The following is a 26376-nucleotide window of genomic DNA, read 5'->3' as shown; positions in this document are numbered from 1 at the left end:
AGGTATTTCCAAATGCATCATGGAGTGAACATGGACCAAAGTGGAGAGGGGCTTTCTTATGACTAAGGAAATCAACTTTATTTTGCTGAGAAAGTGTAAAAAAAAAGTCTACAACAATTACCTCAGGTCTTCCTTGTTATGCTAATTCAGCATAGCAATCAGTATTGCAACTGAACAAGGCAAAAATACTAGCTGGGATGTTAAATACATTTTTGCCATTGAAGACTTTTTTTTTTACCAAAATTTCTGAATTGATCTTAGCAACTGGGCTCAGTGCCTGGTCCATAATAGTAAATCTTCTCTCTTTCTGTGATTTCTATCACTTTCAGGCAAATGGAAGATTTAGAGACTAACTTAGTCCAGACACGCAAAGCACGTGGCATTGAACAAATGGTAGCAAAATGGCTCCATCGCTCTCGGAGTGGAGCATCCAGGTAATCATAATCGTTGTGAGTGAAACACCTATTAATCACCTTTGATCAGAGACAGCACAAACTTGCTTCCAGTGAACACAGGCAATTACAGGCTACTGATCTCAATCGTTCTTTAAATTGTTCTTGAGAAATATATTTGTTGTACTGCTGCATTCTCTAGAAAATTGGTTTTTTTTTAAGCAATCCCCTGAAGTTTCCAGTTGGCCAAATGTTCTTCTCTTGCAGATTGGGTTTTATTTCTCTTTGTGGCTTGCCATTGGTCAATGTTTTTAGAGCAAGACTCTGTTACACTTAAAAAGGGGAAGAGCATTGCTCATGGCTGGTTTCTTTTCCTAAGATCCATGTCCAAAAGTCTGCTGTTAACAACACATATTGCATTTAAAACCTAGGATACTTCCATTTGGTGTGGGCTATCTGTTGCCTGTTCTTGTGAATGCCAAAGGATTTGAGCTCTTTCAAGCACTGACTGGAATAATCAGCCTGAAGTGGCTGATTTAGCAGGTTAAACTATCCCACACTCTGCAAAACTATCCCACACTCTGCAAAGAACATGAATCTGTGTTGGTTATTTCCTGCCAGAATCACTATTTCAGTTTGATCACAGAAGATTTTTTCATACCATCTTTTGCTGCACAGTGCAATTGCTTTTTTATGCTTTCAAATCTCTAGTTTATTTGATTTGTCAAATACTAAATTTGCTGATCCGTAGAGTGGACAAATACATTTTAAAATCTCCAGCAGACTCAAGCAGTACACTGTTAAATCAGAAAAAATATAATGGAAATTTTACTGGCAGTCAGCTGACAGACTTCAATCTACAAAGCCACCCATGTGTTTACCTCTTAATTTGTCATCTTAATTTGTCCCCATTGAAATTGACAGATGTTCTTTTAACTAACTTCTCAGCAATCCTTGCGTCTCAAGTCATGAATGGAAGAGCAGCACAGGACTAGTCTTTCTCCAGTGTATGGAAGCATCAGGCAAGATGGAAGTGCATTAGGAGTCAGGAAATGAGCCCTGTTGGGAAACATCTAACTTTTTCTGCATTTTTCAGCCATGGCCTCTTTCTTCTTGGGGCAGTAGCTTGGGAGCTACAGCTGTCATATGGAATTCTTCCTTGGGTTATCTAATGCCTCTCTCCCATGCAGACCTGAGACTGAAGAGGAAAGAGCTATTGGCATTGCTTAGGCTCATGAAGAGTAGGGGCCATCAGTCTTCAACTGAGAAGCTCCTACAGGAGAAGGCTGTGACACATGACTGTGCTTGAGCGCTACATGTAAAGCCCAGAGTGGGATTTGGAGGATTCTCCAAATTTCTTCTTTTTTTTTTCTTGGTTCTGATGGAATTTGGATACAGCCTTGACGGAATTATCTACAGCCTTACCTATGCTTATTAACCTGAAGTATTAGTGTGTGTGGTACTATGAATTGTCCTCCAATCCTTCCAAAACTAAATCATGCTCAGGGCACAGATGACAGTTTCCAGCAGCAAAGAGTCTACCAAAGGTGAGAAGTGATTCCCTGAAAATGTGAAGCCCACACAGCCTTGGACTAGATTCCAGAGGAGCTGAGAGCTGTGAGTTCTCTTGCTGCCTTTCAGGTACAAGAGCTACCCATACAGGTCAGGATTTGTTGCTGAGAAGGCCTGGAGTTCTCCCTCCATGCAACCCCTGGACTGAAGTGCCTGGGGAAATTGCAACTCCAGCTTGTCTTGGAACTAGTTGGTTAAATTGCCTTGACTTCTTAGGCATTCACTGGGGAGCACTGCAGACATGCTCAGTATTGATCTGCATGCAGATATACCAACAACTAATCTATCCTTGTATTGGCACAGCCAATTGAAAGGGAAGTGTAGGATTTCTGGAACTGTTTGAAGAGGTATTTCCTGCCTGAGTCTTAACTAATCACCAGCTTCTTGTCTCACAGGGGAAGAGGATCTGTGGCAGATATCCCCAGTGACAGCAGTGGCCAGCCTGCTAGCCGTGTCAAATTCGAAGTTACTATATACAAGGATTTGGTTCACCATCACTATGGCTTTGAGATTTGCCCAGACCTTCCCCTTACCATTGCGTCTGTCACTGCAGGTAGGGATCTTCTCTCTCTGTCTACAACAGCATATGTGTCAGCATATGTGGCCTGAGGTGTTCCAGATGGTATTTGTGATGGGCTTCACATGTTCATTTATGGCTCTCCCAGACCATGTGGAATGTGGTATTCAGCAGCTATGTGTTTCAGTTTCCCCACGCAGGTAAGGCTCCCTGTCCATATCTGCTGCATGTTTAGCAAAGCTGCCTCAGCATGTTCTCTCTTCTTTCACAATACTCTTTAGTGAAGTTTTATCTTTTTTTTTTCCCATTTGCCACATGCGAAATGTGTTACTAAATGAGCACAAAGTATGGGGATGTAATAAAAATGGTGAGGGACCCTTTTTGTTATCCTTTCTTTCCTAATCAGAAATTGTGAGCATTTTATTAAAACTGAGGTGCAGCAAAACCCTTTCTTTTAAGTCCTGGGATTTTTTTTTTGTTTATATGATTTTTTTATTTGTTTTTGTGTTGCGATAGCTAAAGATTAAAAACCTTGTGTTCAATTCCAAGCATTTTTTTTTCTGAGTTCTGCATTTCACATATGTCACCTATGTTATGGTTTCCCTGAGTGACAGGTGCAAGTTTGATACTTGGCAAGTAAGAGTAAGTAATCTCTCTGTGAGAGTAATTAAATGCTCTGCCTCACTCACCAGGTAGGCAGTGGCAGATCTGCCTGTGGGTCACATTCACAGAAATCTTTTTCTCAGAGCCAGAGCTTTTGTGGCTGCTCTTCTTCTAGATATCAAAGTTCTGAAACCTTCTTTCTCATTAGTTGTGTATTCTCATAGCAGTGCATGCTTTTAAGGAAACCTTCTCACTTCTATCAAGACTATAGGAAAAGTCTGAGTCACAAAGGGGAAGTTACTGTGACAGGAATCCAACCCACATGCTCCAAGATCTAGCATTGCTCCTTGATCTAGATCCTTAGTGCTTGCGAATAGCATCGTGCCTTTGCCTTTGTGTCTAATGTTTCACAGTGTGGTGAAACTTTGGGATCTCTCTGCTGGTGCAGAATGTGTAAAGGAGTGCCGTATTATGATAAGTGTCCAGGAGCTGAAGGGGCATTCTTGGGCACAGGACTTGCAGGCAGTTCTGGAGAGCTAACTCTTCAGCTCTGAAGGACAAGGAATCAGCAAGGACAGAGGGGAAATTGAAAATCTGTATTGATCCTGTGCTGCCCTTCCCTCACTGTATAGGCACAGTCCACATATGTTTGGGAGCTTCAGCACCTTACCAACAGCTCTGGTCAGTAAGAACTCCACAGTAAAGCTGCAGCTTTGGTGGGGGCAATCTTCCTTGTTTTGGGTACTCTCAGGGAAGAGGGGGGAAGCTGACTCTAGTTTGCCTATAGATTCATCTATATGATAAAGAGAGCCAGAGAGCAATTACGCGCTTTAAGTCTCTGATTCATCTATTCTGCTTAATTTTTATCATAGCTCCAGTGCAGTTTTGACCCACTATAATTTTGTCTCCCAACTAGTACTAACTACCTAGGTCTGGGGACATTATGGTCCAGGGACTGTCCTAACGAGCAGCTGGTTCATTCCAGAGCTTTCTGTGTTGACTTCAGACTATGACAACAGTGTGCAGATGGGCTACAACTGGGGAAGAAAATCATGTACAAAAAATAATTTCATGAGGTACAGAAGCACCACATGAAGCCAGAGGAGAGCCAAGGCTATGTGCATGGACACAGGCAACATGTACCAGCTCATTCCAGGGCCAGAAATCTGTATTTCACCGTCTAGAGGAAGTTGCTGAGGCAAGCACAAGTCATGTGGTAACAGGATCTTTTCAGGTCATAGAGCAGCCATCTCAAACGGCAGGAGCTCTGTTTTCTGTATGTCTGTCATGACTAACCATATGCTGATCTCCAACAGGGAGCACAGCTGATGGAAAGCTGCTGCCAGGTGACCAGATCCTTCTGATAAACACTACAGCCGTGGAAGACACTTCTATTGAACATGCAGCTGATCTCATCAGGTATGGTCCTTTGAGAAACTAGAGTGCTATGACAGGGATGAGGTAGTGGAAGGAGAGAAAAGATGTAGGAGCAAAGTTTTCCCAGTGGTTGTGAAGGTATTTGACAGAGTGCAGTCCTAAGTACAGTTATGTGAAAAAAGCGTTATCACAAGGGAATATCTCCCCTTTCAACCTTAGGGTCCTGCCTAACCACAACCTTGCAGGCTAGGCTTAGGCCATTGAATATGCTGGCAACTGAGTGGCAGTTAAACAAATCCCACAGATAGAAGTTCACTGTGTAAATCAAATGGCACATGTAGTGTTCCTGAAATGCTGCTTGGTAGGTTGTAGGCTCTCACAGCAGGACCCATGTGTTTCTCTAGCATCTCAAAAGCAAAGCACTGTCTGTCAAGATGGTGTTCTGAATACTGGATATCATGGGTTGCATCCCACCCAACCACACTTCTTCCTTCATGGTGAAATCTGTTCTGCTTAAGGCCTTGTTAATGCCATCTACCAGAAAAAAATGGAAAGGAAGAATCAAGTGCTGCTTAGCTTGGCTGACTGCATCTTTCTCTATTACAGGGAGGCCGGCGATAAACTCCTCCTAACTGTTCTGCGCTGTGCATCGGTAATTTGGTTTTCTTGGGCATTATTATTAGTGCTGCTTCCTGTTCTATGGTCTTGGTCCAGCCGTTGTTAACAGAGCAATGTCCACCAAATGAAGGTCTGGAAGATGAGGATACAAGATCTCAGTATAAGAAACGAGGGGTCAACCAAAGCCATCAAAGAGCTCTTGAATAACTGCAAAGGGCCCTCTGTCTTTGCAGATAATAAATTTATCTTTGGAGGGGCCTTGGGGGAAAATAACTGCACTGGCTTCCTCACAGCTCTTCTGGACACTGGGGCAAGAGCTGTTTGCAAAGTCCTGACTTGTGGCTGATACTGCTTCTGGTAAACAGACCCAGCTAGTAAACTGCAGCTAGTAAATTGCAGCTCTAAGCATCATGGTGCCCCTGCAGCCCTAGAAAGGTAGCCAGTACATGTATGAGTTGTGTTTCCACACCCGTCCATCCAGAGGTGGGGAGGTCTGTGGGCCTGAGAGTGTGTTGGGGCCAGAGCTGCTCCTCAGGAATGAGGAGGTTAAGGTCCGCATTGATAGTGGCTAACTTTCAAAAGCAAGCTGCCCTGAAGATTTGTACCTCGTTGCAGAAGCAGGTTCCCTTACGGAATTGCTGAGTATGTTCTCCACATGCTATTGGCCTGTCCAAGTCTACTGGGATACCCCTGCAGCAGGCTAGCTTCACTCTGAGGACGAGGAAGGGAATAGCCTAGGGTGCTGGTGCAGCATTCTCTGTAGCTGCTTGAAAGCTTTGAGGTTCGACTTCTTGAATTTCTCCCTTTTTTATATATGTATTCAATGAATCTGGGATCTAGCTGTGCTAGGCTGCTCACTACCCTGCTTCATTGTCCTTGTGTGAGAGATGATCTACAAATACTTTCTCCCCGTACTCTTGCTCTTCTACCTCTCTCCCAGATCAACAAAATTGTTTGTCCTGGCTGCATTTTCCTCCCTCCACCCCACTGGGAAAAGAATCAAAGCTTTAACAGGAAACTTCAGAGCTGATTGGACAACCTCTCTAGCATAAGGATACTTGGAAGGGATCTTCTCCCAATATAATGTGTTTAGCCATATGTATTCCTATGGGTATTTAAGGTGAGCTGCAAAGCAAGGGCAAAATTGGGTCTGTGTGCTTTTTGGCTTCTTACAATGTATGGCCTGAGAAGGATTTTATTTTCCCCTATGGAAGTGTTTTGGGACAGTATCTCATTTGATTGTTTGCAGTTTTATTCTTAGAAACATAAAGAATGGTGGTTCTCCTTCAGGAGAGCTGATGAAGTTCAGGGGTGATGTCAGGAGGTTTCTTGTTCATTGAAGGTGTAGTAGGGATGTAAAACAACTCTTTAAAATAATCTTTTCCTGCCCAAACTATCCCAGGTGTTGAAATTCAATAGATGTGCACAAAGCCAAAGCAGGTTTATGCTTTAAGCAAACCCAGTAAATAGGGACTGCCCTTTGTTACTCTGACATCCCTGGTATAGTATGTCAAATACAAGTCTTGCCAGTGGTTGGTCTGGCTCTGGAAATTAAGATAAAAAAAAAAAAGAGGTAGACAAGACCTGAATGTCAGCAAAATGGTTAAAAAAACAACAAAGAAAAGGGATTTGGAAAGCCCTTCACAGGCCTTTGTATATTTTTGAGAGGCAAATGGAGCACAAACCCATTTTTGTTTTTTCCTTTGCAGGTCACTTTAAGGACACCTCAAATACAGTCAAGGCTGATCTTGGGTTTAAGGTAGACTCTTGCCCCATTCTGCAGGCATCAGTGATTAGAGCTGAGAGGTAACACCTCCCATTGATGGATATCAAACCTTCTGCCAGAGCTGCTTTGGCTGATCTAGAAATGTTCCCCCAGGCTCTGGTCCTCCTCCTGAACAGCCTTAGGGATATAATGAAACCAGACTAGAGAATTATTTGCTGGCTGGGAATTCATGCCTGCTTTATTTCCGTGGTGCTTTCCAAAAAGTTTTAGAGCAAGATGGTTCTATGACAGGTTGAGTGGCACCGGAGCCTCTGGAATAGTGTAGGAATTGCTTCACCTGAAAATCTTTGTGACGATACTGAGAAACATCTCTTTCCCTGGTGGCTTCCTCTTAGGGAATATCATACTTTGCAAGGAAACAGTTTGGCTCAAGGACTCAGTCGTTTCTGGACTGTTGTGTGAATTTGGTGAGGCCTCCCTTAATGGTAAAGGTATGGTTATGTGAAAACAGTACTACGAAGTCAACCTGACCTTTTTGCCCTCCAAAAAAATTCTTAAATATTTGTAAGGTGATAGAATGCTCCAGAAACCCCTGCTGGACTGGAAACGGTTGCACACATTGATATGTTCATACAGGAGCTGGAGAGAGCTTTCCTGGTCCATGGCTTGCAGGCAGACTGCATACATTGGTCTGTAGTGTGCAGTCCCATTACAAACAAGCCATTGGTTGTTTAGCAGTGAGTCCTGCAGGATCTTTGTTTCATTGCAGGAACTGGGAAGATGGTCAGATGCTGCAAATAGTTAACACTGTTTAAGTGAAATGAGGAATGTGCACAATATGTGTTATACCTGTGTCCATTTATTAAACATGTGGGCTTAGGTTCAGAAAACAGCAACTATTCAGATAACTCAGAGAACATGTAGCAGACCTGGATTTCACCAGAAAATAGGAGACTCTAACACCATCACCTGTTTCTCTCAGCGTGAGCCAGTGTGGTATGTGCAGCTTTGACATGGGTGGTGATCACATTATGCCTGAATCACAGGATTTTACCTCACGCATAAGTTGCAGCAAACTGAGCAGACAACACCATACTGTTGTTTTTTTCAGGGCGGGCCTAAGTCATCATTTCTCACTGCAGAGAAGAGGGCAAAGTTAAAAACAAACCCTGTGAAAGTGCGGTTTGCAGAGGAGGTGCTGGTGAATGGACACTCACAGGTCAGTGGGGCACATTTGCTGGTGGGATGTTTGGGACCACATATCTGGGAGAAATAGGTCACCCCTTTGGAGAGATGCCTGACTGGGTTGGTATGGCTGGGACCTACAGCATAGTGACACCCTCACTGTATTTAGGGTTTCCTGAATATGTATCCAAGCATCCTGTCTTGACCTTCTTCCCAGGTTTCTTTTGTGATCAGTGGGGAATCTCAAGAGGTCTTATTCCTTACCATGGGGTTTTTAATTTGATTTTTTTTTCCTTAGACTAATAAAAAATACATCCAGATACTTCTTATGTCCTTTTGTCATCATATAATCTTTGCCCTAGCATTACCTAACTGTGCTACTGCTGCCGTGGCACAGAAGAGTCATCTTCTGTGATGCTGATCTTGTCATAGTAAGCCTAGATGGAAGTTTTTGTACAACAAATACTAACTCCTCACTCTAAAGATTAGCATTAGGATTAGGAAGAGGTGAATCGTGTTGTCCACGACGGGTTTTTTTTCACTGCCAAAGTAGCAGAGGCATCTCCTCCTGGCCCTGGGCAATGCTGTGTTCAGGTCGTTTGGTGCTAAGCAGTTTGCTCGGCTATTAAATTTGTCACAAGACATTTTCTAGATGATAGGATGACTTGGTGGTGCCTCATTGTGTTTCCTGTCCTTGCAGAGGACTACACAGCATATTCACAGCTGCTTGTATGATAGACCATCTGTAGTCCATCCTGGTGTCAAGCAAGAGCGTGGCTCACTGCAAGTTTATTGCAGGGTTTCTAGTACTGGTAACAGATAAACTGCTTGTGGGTCTGCCTTTGCCAGAAAAGTACAAGCAGTGGGAATACTTATCCTTATGTGGAAGAAATATTTTCCATTTATGTAGCTTACTAAGTAATTCAGTGTGAATTGGGATGAGCTGGGAGTCTTCAACATTTTTTCCCTTTTCCCTTTCTGAATAAAGTTCAGTATCCAAACTTCCCCTGCCTCATCCTGTGCTTTTAAGTGCTGCTCAGTATTTGTTTGTGATCTGATTAAATTCTACTTCTTTGCATTTAGCAAGGTAATGAACCAGTCACTAGGCCCTTTCCTTCTTCTCTTCTAGGCTGTCCTATTCCAGCTGTACTCAGCTTTCCTGACCTGGCTCAGGCAATGCAGTCCTCCATGGGATACATTTGATTGCCCTCCTCTTCTCATCCTGCAGAAAAACAGAGATGAAGCTGGAGATGCTCTGGATATCTCCAGCACTTTAGACAGGCAGAGTGTGAATGCTTTGACATCCATGTCTGACTCTAGGCATGTCAGAATCGCTCCTTCTTTTCTGGCACTCTTTCAAGAATAGGAGAGCATTAGGTGTCACTTCTGTCACAGTTGCCATTAAGCTTTCTAGACTCAAGGATCCTTTCCTCTCTGCCAGCTGTGCTAGTGCTGCTGCAAGGTTTTGCTCCATTTTGGAATGTGCTTACATCCCAATAATTTTAATGCAGGATAATCTTAATGCAGTCCTAGCTGAGTGCTGCTGTAGCAGGGCCACCCTTCTTGGCATAAAAGCCACATGCTGGACTTTTCGTATGGCTGGAAGATATGAGTTCACAGATCTCATACAGACAAGAAAGAAGAAAAGAGAGCCCTGGAGTGGTTCATGGGCAGGGATGACTGTGAGAGGCTTCAGGCAAATCTGGTTTTGGCGTTAAGCCAGATCTGAAGTGCCGAAAATGCCAGCACTTCCTCGTTCTTGAGGGTTCACACTGGCTTCTCCTTGAAGTAGTTAGAGCTAAAGTTTAGGCACCAGTGTGCCTGAAAAAGGAAAGTGTGAAGGGGAAAACCCTGCTAATGCATGGAGGTCTCCAGCTTGTGCCATTCTACTGAGTACAAGGTAAGTCTCAACAGTTCCAACAGCTGGATCACTAAGAAGGGACTTCCAGATGGAAAGTTGTACTTTCCAACTGGAGAGGAAAGAGCCTCTATCAATATTCTGCTGAGCCATGTCATCAACTCCTTGCGAGTACAGAGGAGGAACAGTCTACCTAGTTTCATGTGCAGATAGTGAGATAGTTCTCTTACCTCTTCATGTGCAGAGGTAAGAGAAATACAATAAAGTGGATTCCTCCACAGATGGGATCCCACAGGTCTCACCTCCCTTTACACCAACTGGATACAGTCCCTGATTTGTACAGTAAAATATTAGAACAAAAAGAAGAGTAAGCGTATTTGTTGTGTATTCACTTCATCTTTCTGGAAAAGCAATATTCATCACAGACAGGTACTCTGTATGTGCATCCCTTCAGACACAGAGAAGATTGATGCATGAAAGCAAACAAAGTGAATATTGTGGCACTGAAAATTGCAGAGTCTCCTGTTTCAGTAAATGTACAACTCTTGTCATCTTAATGAAGCACTGCTAAATGAGCTCTGTGACCTTTGGAAAGAGCCAAAAAGCTGCATTCTACAGATGAAATCTGAAACTCCTGTTTGCGAGCATAAATTTTTGATGAGCCCAAATGCTATTAAGCCTCTGCTTTCTGGTCCAAACTTGGGTTATTGCCATATAGCTAAATGATATGCAGGAGACACATTCGTCAGGATCATCAGATCAACGTCAGGAACTGTGGACCAGCTCTAATCTGGTGTGATTCAACCTTGCATCAGACAAGACTGGAGCAGTATCGGTGATTAAGACATATCAGAAACTTTCAGAATTCATTCATAATAATCTATCGGAGCCTTCACCAAATGAATCAGGCTGTCAATTTGATCTGATCAGGAAAGTCGTGGTGTTAAATTTTGCTCTGTAACTTGAAAAAAAATTCTATATATTTAAAGTTCAGCTGTGTGCTGGCTGAACAAAACAAATGAGCTGTGTTCATATGATAACCTACTGGAGGTACCAAAGGCGATAAGCATCAGTTGTAAAAGAGCCTCACCACTCAATAACTGATGAAGGGCCTAAAGCTTGTCAAAGACATTATCTGTTTAGACTACTTAACATAAAGGCAGTGGAGTTTGAGTACAGCTATAGTGACAATGGTGGTTCATTTCTCTCGGTGAGGGAGGGAGGTAAGGAAAAAGGGAAAAAAGGCACAAGACTCAAATAGTACTCTTGTATTCTGTTCTAATACATCCAAGGCATGTGGGGTCTCCATCAATAGAGACCAAGGTCATGAGATTTGTAAGGTTTCACAGCAGGTGAAACATAGATAAAGCATGACATCATCTTAGAAATGCCACTCAGCCTTGAGATTGTCATGAAAGTAGAAAAAATGTTGTGTTGCTTCAAGCTCAGTTAAGGGAGACATGAATGACTAGTTTCAGAGTGGAGGAGTAAACACCTTTTCAGCATTGAGCAGGAATAAGAACAAGGCTGAAATAAACAAGAGGGAAGCCAGAAACAGCCTCTACTAAGAAAGAAGCAGGTGAGCTCACGGATGAAGTTCTAGGCACATGCAAAAGGAAAAAGGCCAAGTTCTCAGGTTCTCCTCTGATTGGGGACATCCAAGGAAGGTGGTTTCATTATGGTGGTCATTGCCTTTCCTAATGCTTTTGAGACATGCCGCAAGAAACTCTGGTGACATCATTTGTTACAAGAATCACAAATCTTAGGGGTATTCTCAAGAAAAGTACTCTTCCATACGTGTTCCCCTCATGTGCAAGGTCTGCTTATGGTAGCATGAAGGGCTTGCGTAGCTCTTCAGTGAAGACCCTGCTGCTGCTAGTGGATGTCAGTGTGAAGGTTGTATTGTCTGGTGCCCAGCAATGGGAAGGTTTATTTTCTGGAAGCCCTTACTGCTCTTCTGTAGGTGAGCAGGGATGATGGCTTGTGATAACATGCCATGTGGGAATTGGACAGTGGGCCGTGTACACTTATTGACCTGGCAGTGTTTTTTGTTTGAAATTAATTTATTATGGTCTCTTTCCTTTGTCTCATACCAAGTGCAGAATCATTGCGTAAAGCTAAATGCCCTGAATAAGGTTTTAACATCAGAGAAAGATTTGCATTTTTTTTCAAGATGTGCTGTGTCAAGTGGAGCAGTCTGACTTTCAGAGACCTCAGATCTGAGATTAATTAGGACTGTTGTTTTTGTTGCACAGGGGAATTCTCTTCTTTGCATGCCTAACGTCCTCAAGGTATACTTGGAAAATGGGCAAACGAAGGCTTTCAGGTTTGAGATGAGCACTACTGTGAAGGTAATGATGCTTTTTTTTTTTTTTTGTATTTGTTGCTATGATCTCTACAAAAGTGTACAAGCAGAAGAATTTACAAAGACTTGGTTATAGATCAGTCAGTGACATTTATGGCCATTTCTGCCTAGCAACACTCATGGAACCTGCAGGAACCTTCTTGTGAAACCATTACAACTTTGTGACGAGTAATTTGTGAAGAGTTTTGTGAAGAGCTTGTGAAACTGGACAACAGTACATCTTGGAAGGGGATAGGCAAACCAGCAGTGGCCCACACAAACGTTTATTTCCTAGGAAACTACAGTATGGCATATTCAGAAGCAGGTTGTTTAACATGGCGCTGACAATGCGCACCCTTAAAGGGAGAACACATTTCCTGGCCTGCAATGTGGAGGGTAGAGCCCAGGTTTGGAGTGAATTCAACAAGTGCATTAGCACCAGTTGTTCTTTAAAGCGTCTTGTGTGCCACCCTCATTTCTGCATGAGGGAAAGCACGTCTTTCTGGGATATAAGAACGGAATAACCCATTGAGATGAAAAGCAATACCATCTCCTTACGATCAGTTGTGCTTGGATTCATCACAAAAAGCTACCACTCTTCTCTTCAAAATATAAATTGCTGGTCTCCAGAGCAATTAATCTAGCACTTTCATAATTGTTGCATTTAGAAAAAGGCCCACAAGCTGTGAGGTTTTCTAGCCTAGTCTTCACAGCTGCTCAGTGTTTCTGTTGGAGTTGATTAGATTTGCTTGTGTATGGCAATTGGAGGCCATCATTTCTTTAAATATCTGCCATCCTGAAGTGATGCAGCTAGTATGAAAATGCAAGTGATGTACAGACACTCCGGAGTATAAAACGGAAATAGCATCAAGGAGGCAAAAAAAAGGGGGGATCTTACTTATAATCTATTGATAACTATCCTCAAAAAGTCCAGTTAATTTAAATTTCACAAAACTGTGATGGTCTTTCATGCAATTAAGTCAAACCTTCTGAGAATCAGTTGCTGGAGAGAGAAAATTAAAACCATGAAAGAAGGAGGCAGTAGAAAAGTCAGATTTGAATGCCCTTTTACAAGGGATTAATTGCTAAAAATGGTTTTGATCTTCACAATTGACTTGAGTTATCTACTTCTATTCTGGAACAAATTTTTTCTTACAGGAGTTGAGTGAAACTTTTACCAACTCCCCTCAGAGAGGCATTTGAATAGGTAAGCGCTGAGATAGGTGTTTTCAGAAGTTTCTCTCCTATTTGAAAGATCTCTGATGAAAATTGAAATAAGTCTTTTCATAAGCATGAGGCTTGAGTGAATCAAAGCAGTTCTGTTTTAGTTTGTACTCAGTCAAGCCTTATGTAATGTTTTCTGCTTCCCAACAACAACAACAAATAATTATTATTTCCATAAATAATTAATATTCTAAGAGTTCTGCATACAGCTGAACACTTCATCAAGTTTGGGAATATATTTACTGACAACTGTGCTCTCAAATTCTTCCTTTTTTGTTGCAAGAGAAGAATATTCTTCAGTTCTTTTTAGTTTCTTTGAATAGCATCTTGGAGAGCTGAAAAGCTAGAATGAGTAAGAGCAAACACCACTAAAAACTATAAAGAAAGATTAAAGTCTACAAGGCAAAAGCCTTCAAAATGAAAGAGTCTAGGGTTGGGCTTGATCTTGTACGTCTTTCCCAACCATAATGATTCTATGATTCTGTGATTCTATGACATGCGACTCTTAAGAAATGGATTTGATGTCTGCTATACTTTGAAGCTTTGCATCTTACTATGCTTTTATCACAAGTCCCACTTTCTCTCCCTAGCCTTCTTGACCTACTGAAAAATACACTTTCCTTCTTTGATTTACAGTTCCCAAGCTTCCCTACAGTTGTCTCAGCTCTGTCCCTTGTCCCTTACTCACTAGTTATAGCCAGTGCACATGGGTGTTTCTGCCTTAATGATGACTGACTGGGTGGCATATACATTTCCTGGTTGGCCATCCTGCTGGGCTAACAGCTGACTGTCAGACTTGTATATGACCTCACGAAGAGACTGGTGTCCCCTGTATCTCTTTTTTCTGATAAGCTTTCAAGCTTTATCTAAGCATAAGACCTCAACGGTCTGTTTAGCTTAATGCTTTCAAAGTCTGTCAGGGAAGAGCAAATGCAATACAATCATGTAGGCATTGATTCATTGTCAAATAGCACTAAAAAAAAAACAAAACTCACTGCTGTGCTGCAGAAGCCTGTTGCCTGGATTCAGCTATTTCTCAAGCATTTGCCAATGGTAGGCTGGCATCAAGGGTGGCTTTGTTAACATCTGGATTCATGCAGTGCCCTAGCAATGTTCAGCAGCTGTGTTTAAATTGCATTCGATTGCCTGCATGTCTTGCCTTCCTAGGATATTGTTCTCACCTTGAAGGAGAAGCTCTCCATACGAAGCATAGCACACTTCGCCTTAGCCCTGGAGGAACAGTATAATATTGCTAAGATCTACCTGCTGCATGATGATGAGCTCATTGAGCAGGTGAGGAGAGCCCCTCCAATGCAGTTGCACCCATGCAGGGGGTCCCAGGATGAGCTGGCCTGGTGCCCCTCCTGCTTCAGCAAGTTAGAGGGCCCAGCTTGTAGATATCACAAGAGATATGAAATGAAAAGGACTTGACTAGATGTGCTGTGAAGGAGAGGGAGCTACCAAATACCTGCGGAGGACAATGTTAGAAGTAGTGAATCCTGCTATGACACTGCAGCTAATCTACAGAGGTCCTGTCTTCTCTCTGCGTCACACACATTAAAACTGCATTAACCAGAGCTCACTGAGAAAGCAGAGCTCATTAACCAGAGCTCACTCAGCTTAGAGAGCAATACCCACAAGCTATTGATGCTCTAGCTGAGTAGTGCAACGAAGGACCAGCATTCTTTGTGCCAGCTATTAGGCTCATCTGCAGAGGAGCATTTGAGACAGCCTTAAAATAACTGTGTATCACTTCAGAAACCTGCTCAGATCTAACCTTGTATTTGTGTCATAGCTGCTTTATTAGTGATCCTGGGCTGTTCTAGTGAGCTAGATTCCGGGCTGTGACATTGAGTCTATTTAAGGGTCTCTATGCTCTTGACTTGGTTCTGATGCACAGAGGTTCTGTAGTTAACAGCCTCCATCAGACTGTCCATGAAGCACTACAGTCCAGGAATTTCTGCTTAGTTTCTCCTGATGAGCCTGTTCTGGTTTTGCCTAAAATAAAATATGCTGACGTATTAGCATTGTATTGATATTGTGATGATGACAAAAGTGTCTGTTTTGGGCTGCTGTATCTTCTAACTGAAGTTAAAAATCAGAGATACTCTATGGCCTTGAACCCTCTGTCATGGTTACACTACAAGTACATAAGATCAATGGATACTTAATGGATTCATGGATATTTAGTGAAGTTTTGGCTGCCAAAGGACTCCCTCCCTATCACAGAGAGAAAATGAAAAGAATAAAGAAAACAACATCAACAACAAAGAATAATAATAAAAAAGCATTAGCAATGCCCCCATGTGCTTGCTAATCTGCAGCCATGCCATATACTAGCGGCAGTAAATAGTCTGTATATGTTTATGAGAGCCAAAATGTGCAATTATTAAAGGGAAGAATTCATCAGTTGCTATGATACAATGCTGTTTGCGTTTGTTCATTGCAGGTGGTCCAAAAAAGAGAATCCCATGACTGCCGGTGCCTCTTCAGAGTTTGCTTCATCCCAAAGGATCCCTTAGACCTCCTGCAGGAAGACCCAGTTGCCTTTGAGTATCTTTATCTGCAGGTGACATTAATGCATCCCTTGATTCAAGAACCCTTCTTAACCAAGACTTCATGTCTGCTTTAAAGCAAGGCATAATTTATGCCACCCTTTATGTAACTCGTGATACTCATATTAGACATCTCACCTTGATTTTTCCTTGAGCTCCCATTACTGTGTTATCTCTGTTTCGTCTGTTCTAGAGCTGCAGTGATGTGCTTCAGGAAAGGTTTGCTGTGGAAATGAAATGCAGTGTGGCATTACGTCTAGCTGCCCTGCACATACAGGAAAGGATCTACACTTGTGCTCAGCCACAGAAAATGTCCTTGAAATACATTGAGTAAGTGTATTGTGACTAGGCCAGGCAAAAGAAAGAGTCAGTCAAAATGGCATTTGCTCTGCATTTTCCCATTGTCAGCACAGAGTAAGAGACTGTCCCTCACCCAAAGAGATTACAGACTCTTAGTCCTGCCAGACCTTTTAGGATAAGGAAGAACTTCTTTCCTGTGAGGGTGACAGAGCCCTGGAACAGGCTGCCCAGAGAGGCTGTGGAGTCTCCTTCTCTGGAGATCTTGCAAACCCACCTGGATGCCACCCTGTGCCACATGCTCTGGGTGTCCCTGCTGGAGCAGGGGGGTTGGTCCAGATGTTCTCTAGAGGTCCCTTCCGACCTCAGCCATTCTGGGATTCTGCCATATGACAGTTGATCAAACCTCCCTGTCTTTATCATTCCTTTAGAGCTGCTTGGATAGCATGGACAGTATATCTAATTTCTGTACAATTGTTAGGACCTGAAGTAATGATTAAAAAAAAAAGAGAACATGCCACACATGGACTGTGCTGCAGATACTGTCAGATCATAGTTGACTTAAGGGATAATCCTGCTTTAAGATGGGTCAGTCATTAGGTAACAGGTATTTGTTGCTGCAGTGCTGACATGACGCTCATATTTCATTCTCTGTGTGCCAAAGACAGACAGGACCATTGTGCTGACTGAGCTTACAGATTGTCTTTTGTATGAGCATGTGAAAATGAACATTCTACACAGTCCTCCATACCCATCTCCTAATCAGATGCATATACAGAGAAGAGGATTTGAGCAAGACAGTCATGTTGCATGATACTTCAGAACAATCTCCCTGCACACTGGCACTCAGTATTTCCTAAGCCAGAGGTGGTGTCTCTATCCTTCCCTGTCCAAGACAGTCTTCTCTTCTGCAAGTTCTGTCATGGTTCAGATGCAGCAGAGCTGGAACTGCCTTTGCTCTTTTCCTCATCTTTCTGGCAGGAAGGACTGGGGCATTGAAAACTTCATTTCACCAACTTTGCTTCGAAACATGAGAGGCAAAGATATCAAGAGGGCTATCAGCTACCACATGAAGCGGAACCAGGTCCTGCTTGATCCTCGTCAGAAGGTACACAGGATATAGCTTTGCGGTTCTTCCTAAGGTGCCAAAAGCACATTTCAGGTCCAGAGACAAGACTTCTTTCCTGTGTTGGTCTCATTTCTACATGATCATTTGTGTTTTGGTATATGTTCCTCTCCTCATTTTTCTACAACTCTTCTACAACTACCTGAAAAGGAGGCTGTAGTGAGGTGGAGGTCGATCTCTTCTCCAGAATAACTACAGACAGGACAAGAGGAAATGGCCTCAAGTGTGCTAGGGGAGGTTCAGGTTACACATTAGGAAAAAAATCTACACAGAAAGAGTGATAAAGCATTGTAACTGCCCAGGGAAGTGGTGGAGTCACTGTCCCTGGCAGTGCTCAAGAAACGTGTAGATGAGGCCCTTAGGGACATGGTTTAGCAGGATGGTGTTGAGGGGCTTATGGCTGGACTGAATGATCTCAGAGGTCTTTTCCAACAAGAAGGATTCTATGATTCTGTGATTTTCCTACAGCCCCCCACCCCCTAATTTCCATGTTTAGTGGGGGAGTTTGTGAGGTTTCCAGACAGTAAATGCTATAGTGTAGGACAGTCATGTACAAATCTAGTGTGTATCTGAACTAAAATAGATCCCATATGAAAATAACCTTTCCTGATTCTTCTAGCCGACAGGATACATGGTAAACACTATGTTTCTAAACAATTTTTCTTCTTTTGCAAAACTAAGCATATGCTTGCAGCAGTCCAAGTGCGCCTGAGCTACTTACAGATACTGGGAGACCTGAAGATGTACAGCGGGAAGACCTTTAATGCCACTCTGATGGTAGGAGTGATGCTTTTCTGTCTTACCGGGTTTTCACATGCTGTCTTAATACCTGCTCTGTGTATTTCTCATGGCAGTGTACTTGGACAGTAACTGGAAGGATTAGGCACTTGAAGCAGTTTTAACCCTTTTTTCACTTATAAGTAAAGATCACTTCTTGACCAAAAGGAAACACTATGCAGAGCAGAAATGTGTACATATTGGTCTAAATTGATTGTTGATATAAAGCTAGCAACCTGTTAACTGGGTCTTCTCTCCTGTCTTTGCTGTAATGCTTGTAGAAAATGCAACATTAGCTCTGCCAATGCTGTTTCAACAAGCTCCAGTCATGCTACTAGTACTTCATCTTGAGAGATGATGATAAATATTGATCATGCTCCCTGCTAGGTTAATTCTGCATAACGCTTTTAAAGTCAATAACATACCAGCTTATCCAATAATTATTTTCTAATTAAAATATGTGAATCTTATTTCTTGGATGAGTTGTCTCCATATTTTGTATGTTTTAAAGGACTTCAGAGATCTCAGGGTCTTTTAAAAACTATTAAGAAAATACATTGGCTAAACTTAAACCTTTCTGTTAAAATGAAAAATAAAATTAAAATAAAATAAAATAAAATAAAATAAAATAAAATAAAATAAAATAAAATAAAATAAAATAAAATAAAATAAAATAAAATAAAATAAAATAGCAGTGCTCTTTTCATAAGAGTCTCTTGGTTTCCTACCTGTCACCACTTGCATCACACACTAGACCAGGGATTACAGGCTATCTTGTGCAGAGAGATGATCAGTGCAGCTGAGAGAGGTGCCTTGCTGTTGTTTTATATTAATTTCTATGTTTACACTTGTGCTATTTGGCAGTGTTTGTTTAATTCTGATAATAACAGAAAACACTGGCATTTTCTTAAAAAAAAGGCTGACTGTGTATTATCCTATAGTGCCTCATAGGTGTTCTCTATCTGCTGTGCTCTGAGGTGGTCACCCAGCATCAACCACCACAGACTTTTATCAGTGCCTCTTTGGCCAGGAGAAAAGAGCATATACTGGGAAAAAGAAATCAGGTGTAATATTCTGTCTTTAAATTTTGCTGAAAAGAAACCAATTGCAGTCTTGGATGCAATTTTCTGTATACTAGGCTCCTCTTTAACACAGTGTCTGTCTGACAATGCTCACAAAGTGGCAGTTCCTTTGAGTCCTGAGAGGGGTTGCAGCCTTGATTGCTTTGGGTTGAAGGGAACGTATTAGACTTCTCTTGATCTGCAACAGCCTTTTCTGCAGGCTGTTTTAGTCTGCCTTCCTGAGCAGAGCTGAGCTCTGACCTGTTCCAGGAGGTCTTGCCAGGCTCACCTCATCTGAGATTTCAGCTGAAGTTTGATTTAACCTCTCTCCCTATAGCTACAGGACAGAGAATCATACGTTGCCTTGCTGGTTGGAGCCAAGTACGGGGTGAGCCAGATTATCAATAATAAGCTCAACATCATAACAAGTCTGGCAGAGTTTGCAAACATCAGCAGGCTGGAACTTATGGCGGAGTCTGAGAAAGTGAGCATGGTGAAAATCTACCTGCAGGATCTGAAGGTAATGGTGCTTTCACAATGGCCAGCACGCGGATCTGTCAGGGCCAGAGAACAAGGGGGAGTCAATTCTCACCATGATTTTTCAAAACGTGACGCCTTAGCTGAAAGTGTCCTTCATGATAATCACTAGGAACAGACTCAGAAGGAAAGAATTCTTGAAGAACACAAAATGGTGGAAGGAAAGTGATTCCTCCGGGTGTCCTTGATAAGCTAGATGTTTCAAAAAACAAAGATGAAACAACAATAACAACACCAAAAAAATACTCATTCTCTGTGCTTCATGCGTAATCAGAGTGTTCTGCAATGAGGGTAGTATAGGAGACAGGGAATGTCTTTTTAGCCTGCAGCACACTCCTGCAGATTGCAGCACAAATGGTGTTCGCCTTTTTTAATGTTATTGTGGTTTTCTTTCTTCCTCTCCCAATACCCAAAAAAAGCTGCTGACTCTGCTGTTGGAATCAAACAGTGCAAAAGACCTGGTCTGCCTCATCAGTGGCTATTACAGGCTGTTTGTGGATGCAAATGTCTCCATATTTACTTGGGGGGAGAAAAAACAGCAACTCCACCGTATATCAGCAGAAGAAGGTAAAAACAAAAAAAGCAAAAAAAACAAACAAACAAAAAAAACCCCAAACAGCCACCTTTTTGCCAAGGGACACCTCTATGCTGTTGCCTTCCAGTATGCTAGAACAGTAGCCCTGGGCATGAGGGTAGCCCTTACAGTAGCCCTTAGTCGTGAGACTGTCAGTTTTGGTATTGGCCCTACCACATTTCCATCAGCCCCAAACAAGTTGGGCAGCAACAGAAAAGCTAGCAGTGCTTCTCTTCTCTCCACAAGAAATGGAGGCTGAATCTATCACTGAAACTGCAGACCAGTAACCAAGTCCTTGTGCTGTATTTCCAGCCTTTTCAACCACCTGCCATCTGTTAGCTTCTCCAGACAGGAGACAGGGGTATCTCTTTCTCATGATGTCCTGTCCATTGTTAGGATAACTGCAACCTAGCAGATGCTAGACTGAGACTTTAGACAATAGGCTGGCTGTTTTTCTTAAGCTTTCTCTGTTAAGAGACAGGGTTCTTCGAGGGTCTGTTCAGATCAACTGAGCTGCCTAGACATGCTTCACCCTGTCAGCCTGTCTCTGTGCAGGGGCCCTAGAAGAATTTTAGGGAAACAAGACTGCTTGGTGAGACCTCTGAGCTGATCACTCGTGAGGTGCACAGGAGAACTGGAGATGCTGGGCACTACTGAGACCAAGGCTATGTTCAAAATCAGGAGACCTCAGGGATTTAGGGGCAGCCTATGAAGCAAAAATGCAGATTTTAAATACAGTATTCACCCTTTAATGCTTTTGGGCCTAGGCTTTCCTCTCCATCTCCACTCATGTAAGGGAGTTGGAATGAAGGGCATGAGAGGCACTGTCCCTCCACCTGCATGCTCTGTGCAGTAAAGCTAGACAAAGCAAGAAGGAGCAAGTCGTAGCTCCCAGATATGGCCCTGCACTTGAGATATTGAGATACTGAGATATTGACTGCTGTGGAGCAAAAATGAGGGCAGAGCTCCCTGGGCCTTAAGTTTGTCTGATTGTTTGTCCTTGCTCTGCTAAGTGCAGACTCATGTGTGTGTTTAAATTTCAGGGTATGAATCTAGAATCTGCAGTGACTCTGAAGACTCCTGGGAGCTAGATTCCTCCTCAGAGCATTGCTTGGACATTCCTGCACCACATGGCCATGCCCACCATGTGTGTGAGGAGGAGGAGATGGAAGACCTCCACAGCCTAGAGCAGGACAGCATAAAGCCCCAAGCTGGAGGGGGTGCACAAAGCAACAAGTCTGACAACGCAACAGATAGCATATCAGAAGCTTCAGATTCTGCCAACACTGAGAGCCGAGGGTATAAGACAAGTGGCTCAAGTGACTCTATGGATGCACTGGAGGAAGATGAACTGGAAGCCTGCTCCTCTTCTAGGCCAGAGTTCTTCCATCTCTATAGGCCAACAGTGCATGAGATGAACAGCCCAGTCCAGAGCTTCTTCCCCACTGGTACTTCAATGGGCTCCTGCAGGACAGATGCCAGAGACTTCTGTTTCCTTCAGGCACCAGAAGCAGCTAAACCTGGGTCTGAACACAATCACTATGAGCAGAGAAGACAGGACATGGCTGCATCTGTGCTGGAGACCAAGCTGTCTGAGAGAAATGCCATGGGCTATTACAGCCTTTGCTACAGCACATCCCCTGCTGGCAGCGCTGAGAGGAACATCGGTCACAGCCCTGGGAGAAGCTCTTGGACAGACATGCCTGCCCAGGCGGGCGTACTCTGCAGGCCCGACCAACCGGCTGAGGTGAACGATCTCATTCTGGACCCTCCGCCGGGCTTTGGAGACACCAGCTCCGAGGATGAGTTCTACGATGCAGCGGACAGACTGAGCCCTCCAGATGCTCTAGCAGGTAAACCTCATGGGCCCCCTGCAGCTACTTTCCTGTCCTCACCTTTTCCACTTCTTATGATAGGCTTCTGCTTATTTACTGTGTCAATCATACAGAAGGGACCATTTGCTCCTTCAGATTTTCATAGATTTCCCTAGAGTTCTAGGGGCTGGAGCTTTAAACAGAGCTTCTACTGCTTACCAAGCTGGTAGTGGGTGTTCAATAAGGGTCAGAACTGCAGTTTTACAGGGGGTGTTTTCTCATGACATTCAAGCACTGGTCCCAGGAGGAAAAAAAGAGTTTAGGCTGGGAATTTCTGTTAATGTTTCTATTCAATATTAATAATCTGCCACTGTTAGACAGTGCTTTCTATAGCTTGCCACTAATAACACATTTTTCAGTTTACAAATTATAGCTGTATCTGCAGTCAGATGAAGTGACCCCAGTAAGCTATTCAAGCAAGGAGATTCATAATACTCAGTCTTTGTGGTCACAGTTCCAGACTCCTCTCTTTTTCTGATATAGCTGGTTGCAAGCACATGAATGATCGTACCGTAAGAGACACCTTCCTTTGGTACGTGGAGCCAGTCTCTGATATTGAATATGTAGGCCTATAATCAGGACTTGTGTTAAGATCTTTTGGCCGTATGCATAGATGCTTGTATGCTCTGCTTGGTGCCACTTCCTCACTCCCATACTCTGTCCCTACCTGCAGGCCATAGCCTCACATCCTGGGACAGTGTAGAAGATGCCTCTTGCATCCTAAAGAAATCAAGGTGTTACAGCTTGGCGGAAAACCTCGTGTCAAGGCAGACAACAAGGGAAAAATACAGGATGGAGAAAGATATGACTTACGCCAAGCGGAAGAGGAGATCTTTCCTAAAAACTGATTATACCTCGCAGGTCACTTTCCCATTGACGTCACCAGACTCTCAGCAGAGTTGCAGTTGGTCATTCTCATCATTCCTCCCTCAGCCTCTGGATCCAACTTCCTCAGAGAACATCAAGATGGACACAGAAGTGGGAGCTCAAACTAATACAGAGGCCCAGAGAAACACTGCAAGCAAAAACCCATCGGCTGACTTGATGGAAATGGAACCTGACACTCTGGAAACAAAATCAGTGACTGACTTGTTTTTTCCTTTGATTTCAGCTATTCACCTACAGGTTGACCAGAATGGGGAAGAGAACTCAGACACTGCTGGATGTGTGGATGATGGCCTCAATCCTGCAAGTGCTGTACATGCACCTTTCCAACTGTGGGAGGAAACTGTGCACCTTCCCAGAGAACAAAGCAGAAGTCCTACAAAAGATCCCAACATTGAGTTAAAAACTGGGTGGCAAAGTGAGAAAAGTTGTGAAGCCAGCAGAGAGCCAGCTGAAATGATGGAAGCCCACTGCGAGGTCAACAGTGAAGCTGAATTTCAAAGCCAGGAAATGATATGCCCCTCTGCCCCTTCTTCCTGTGGTATGACCTCAGAATTAAATCTCCTTCCCGCAGCAGGGCAAGAAGAAGGACGTGGAGAGCTTATTCTTGCTCCCTATGAAGAAAGAAAAGGTGATTTTGTCAGCTCTGCTGAAAAACAGAGTGACATAGGTTTGTCTCAGGTGAAAAGCAGAAAGGCAGTAGGTGAGGAAGCCTTTTGGAAAGCGCACAGCAAAAGTCATGTGGGCTTTCCAAATGTCACCCAACTGTTAAAAGACTGCAGTGGCACTTCAGGCATCGTAACTCGCATCTCCTGCCTCTCATTTGAGGTGAGAACAGACCTCACATCGCCAAACTCAACTAAGGAGGGGAGGAGCAACCCACTTGGGCTTTTGGACTCTTCAGAGAGAGCTCACATGACCAGTGGATACTGTGGGGCTGATACTGTGAGAATGGAGACACAAACACCCTCAGCAGTACCAGCCTTTGAAAAAGAAGTGGTGAGCCGTCAGGGCCCAGATGAAGGAAAGCTCAGAAAAGATAGGGAAAATGTGGATAATGGGCAGTCTGAGCATAGTCAGACTCCTATTCACAAAGAAGAAGCTACAGTACTTGAGAAAGACTATCCCTTAATTCCATCCCTGGGGCTTTCCTTTCCCTCCAGTCTAGTTCCTTTGGGCTCTCTGGGGAAGACCACAGGAGACCACAGGGCTTCAAATCACTCTTTCCTTTGCTTTAACGACAAGAAGGATGAGCAGACACCGCCCAGCGACATGACCAGATCTCTGGGTCCTTCCACCATGAAGAACACATTTCCACCACAGCTTGGGATGGACAAGTGCAGCTGTCAGTTGTCCTATGTAAGCTGCTTCCGTTGGCCTGAAGAAGAGGGGGAACATGAAAACACTACCCCTACACACAGCGTGTCTTCGAGTCCCCTCACCACTCCACCATCCACCATCCACAATCTTCCTGGCACCCCTATGGACAGTCACACAGATGTTACTGCTAGCGACAGGGCATGGCTGGAGCCTCACATCCAAGCCCTGACCAAGTTGAAGGAACAAGCGCAGATGAGCCCTGCAGATTTCTCCTGCTTCCTTGCCTACATTGCAGAACTTCAGGAGGTTGTGGGAAAGCTCTCTGGCAACAAATCAACACACCTGCAAGACAGATGTGCAGACCACAGCTCTAAGAGAAAGGGTGTGCTTCAATCAGCCTCCCAGGACCTGCTGTCCAATTGCCAGGAGCTCCTGAAAACAGAGCGACCCCTTAAGGAGCTGCACGATGCATTGAGAGTGACATTTGATGACCTGGTCCGGTTGACAGTGGCCTGCTTTCAGGTGACACACTGCCAGCTGTGCACGCACAGGCAGAGTGAGCTTGTGGCCGTACTCACAGATGTGGTAGACACCTACCACCACTTGGTTCAGCTTGTTCACCAGCTGCTTCGTGGGCAGAGTTGCCCAGCTGTGAGTGCCAAGCTCCTTGCCTGCCAACACACAGCCCTTACAGCCTCAGTGCTTTGTCTCATGCAGCAGTTTGGGGTGCCCTCCTCTTTGTGATAAGGCTTCTTTAGGCATACAGAGGTGCTGATTAAGAAACCCGACTGTATTTCCTGCTGTCTGTCAGCAGGGTGCGCAGTCATTCAACTCAAAGAATGGTCATGGATTGGTTTGTCCATGCTTCCCTGCTCACCACCAGTGAACAGCAGCCCCGTCCAAGGGTGGTCCTGGGGAAAGGCCCATCCCCACTCCAATCAAACTTCTTTAAATTCTGCAAAGACAATCTCAGGCTAATTTGCAAACTCACAGAGTTCCTCAGGGGCTTGGGCTTATGTATCTTGTCAGGGGCTTGTCCTTCATATCCTGAACACCTTGCAGATAGCTAGTCTCAGGGTGCTGCTTTAGCTTCCTTTTGTCATCTGTGGAGAAGGACAGGAGCCCTTTGCAGCTGGCCTGTCTGCCTCTCACTTCTTACTGACTACCAAAGAATATAGGAGACCAGGCAGACTCTTCATGTGAAGAGTCCTCCCTGGCCCTGGTCTGATGCAGAAGGACCCAAACTGCTTTAGCCACCATCTGTGATTAAAGGAATGGTAAAAGAATAGCAAAAAAAAAGAAAAAAAAAAGACACTCTGTAAATAATCTATTCTGTATTTAATTGCTTCTTCTTGCAAGGCAAGAAAAAGAGGGTTATCCATAACAATATGTGCCTTCCGCTGATGCTTAAAAAAAGTCCCAGTCTAAACCCACACCCCTTAGCTACCTATGGATCCCTGTCTTCCAAAAAAAGGAAAAAGTGATCCAGAACACTGAAGTATTGCTCTCACAGTGTTAGAGAACAAATGACCCTTTATGCCTACTAGACCAGGAGAAAGTAAGCCATTCCCCAGCCTTCTTATTAATTGTTCTTCTTCTCTTACGTTCTATATACCCAGCTAGATGTGAGCAGTTTTAAATGTCTTCCAGCTGTGCATCTTTAGTGGGATCAGCATGACTTCCGTCACTGGAAGGCACTACCTCAGCTTTCCAGCGCTGAAGAGGACAGAGGCAGGTACTCAACTGTTGGTGTTTAATTCAAGGCCTTGTGTAGCTGCTTCTATTCCTTGAGATATGCAGGCAGCAGACAGGAAGTTGACACTGCTGTCTGTTGGTCCACCCAGCTGAGAGTCTGTGTTCAAGACAGAGGAGCCTGCACGAGGCAGCAGAGAGACAACTGAAGGACCTTCAGATGAGTCAAGCAGATAGGCCTTTACAAGAGAGGTGGCTAGCT

The 26376-nt window shown here is 43.7% G+C and overlaps 1 protein-coding gene across 1 annotated transcript; it reads left to right on the top strand.

Annotated features, from left to right (window-relative positions):
• Positions 1-232: 232 nt before the first annotated feature.
• FRMPD1 (FERM and PDZ domain containing 1) lies at positions 233-25190 on the top strand. The gene is made up of 15 exons (XM_088527319.1): positions 233-434; positions 2360-2517; positions 4401-4503; positions 5068-5113; positions 7917-8024; positions 12104-12199; positions 14584-14709; positions 15866-15985; positions 16165-16301; positions 17250-17376; positions 18076-18171; positions 19570-19752; positions 20189-20336; positions 21387-22196; positions 22891-25190. Exons 1-15 carry the CDS (start codon positions 334-336, stop codon positions 25164-25166), a joined length of 4635 nt encoding a protein of 1544 aa, XP_088383445.1. The 5' UTR covers positions 233-333; the 3' UTR covers positions 25167-25190.
• The last annotated feature ends 1186 nt before the right edge of the window (positions 25191-26376 follow it).

The sequence above is a fragment of the Tinamus guttatus genome, unplaced genomic scaffold (genome assembly GCF_059628265.1).
Source record: "Tinamus guttatus ecotype Peru unplaced genomic scaffold, ASM5962826v1 Tinamus_guttatus_pri_ptg000278l, whole genome shotgun sequence".
Lineage (NCBI taxonomy): Eukaryota > Metazoa > Chordata > Aves > Tinamiformes > Tinamidae > Tinamus > Tinamus guttatus.
The sequence above is the reverse complement of the archived record's forward strand: the minus strand, read 5'-3'. Positions and strand labels throughout refer to the sequence as shown.

Excerpts from the sequence above, each read along its gene's own strand:
- FRMPD1 (XM_088527319.1), top strand. The coding sequence starts at position 334 with ATGGAAGATTTAGAGACTAACTTAGTCCAGACACGCAAAGCACGTGGC. Across the intron at positions 2,518-4,400 it reads CATTGCGTCTGTCACTGCAG|GGAGCACAGCTGATGGAAAG; the intron begins GTAGGGATCTTC and ends GATCTCCAACAG. Across the intron at positions 5,114-7,916 it reads CTGTTCTGCGCTGTGCATCG|GGCGGGCCTAAGTCATCATT; the intron begins GTAATTTGGTTT and ends TGTTTTTTTCAG.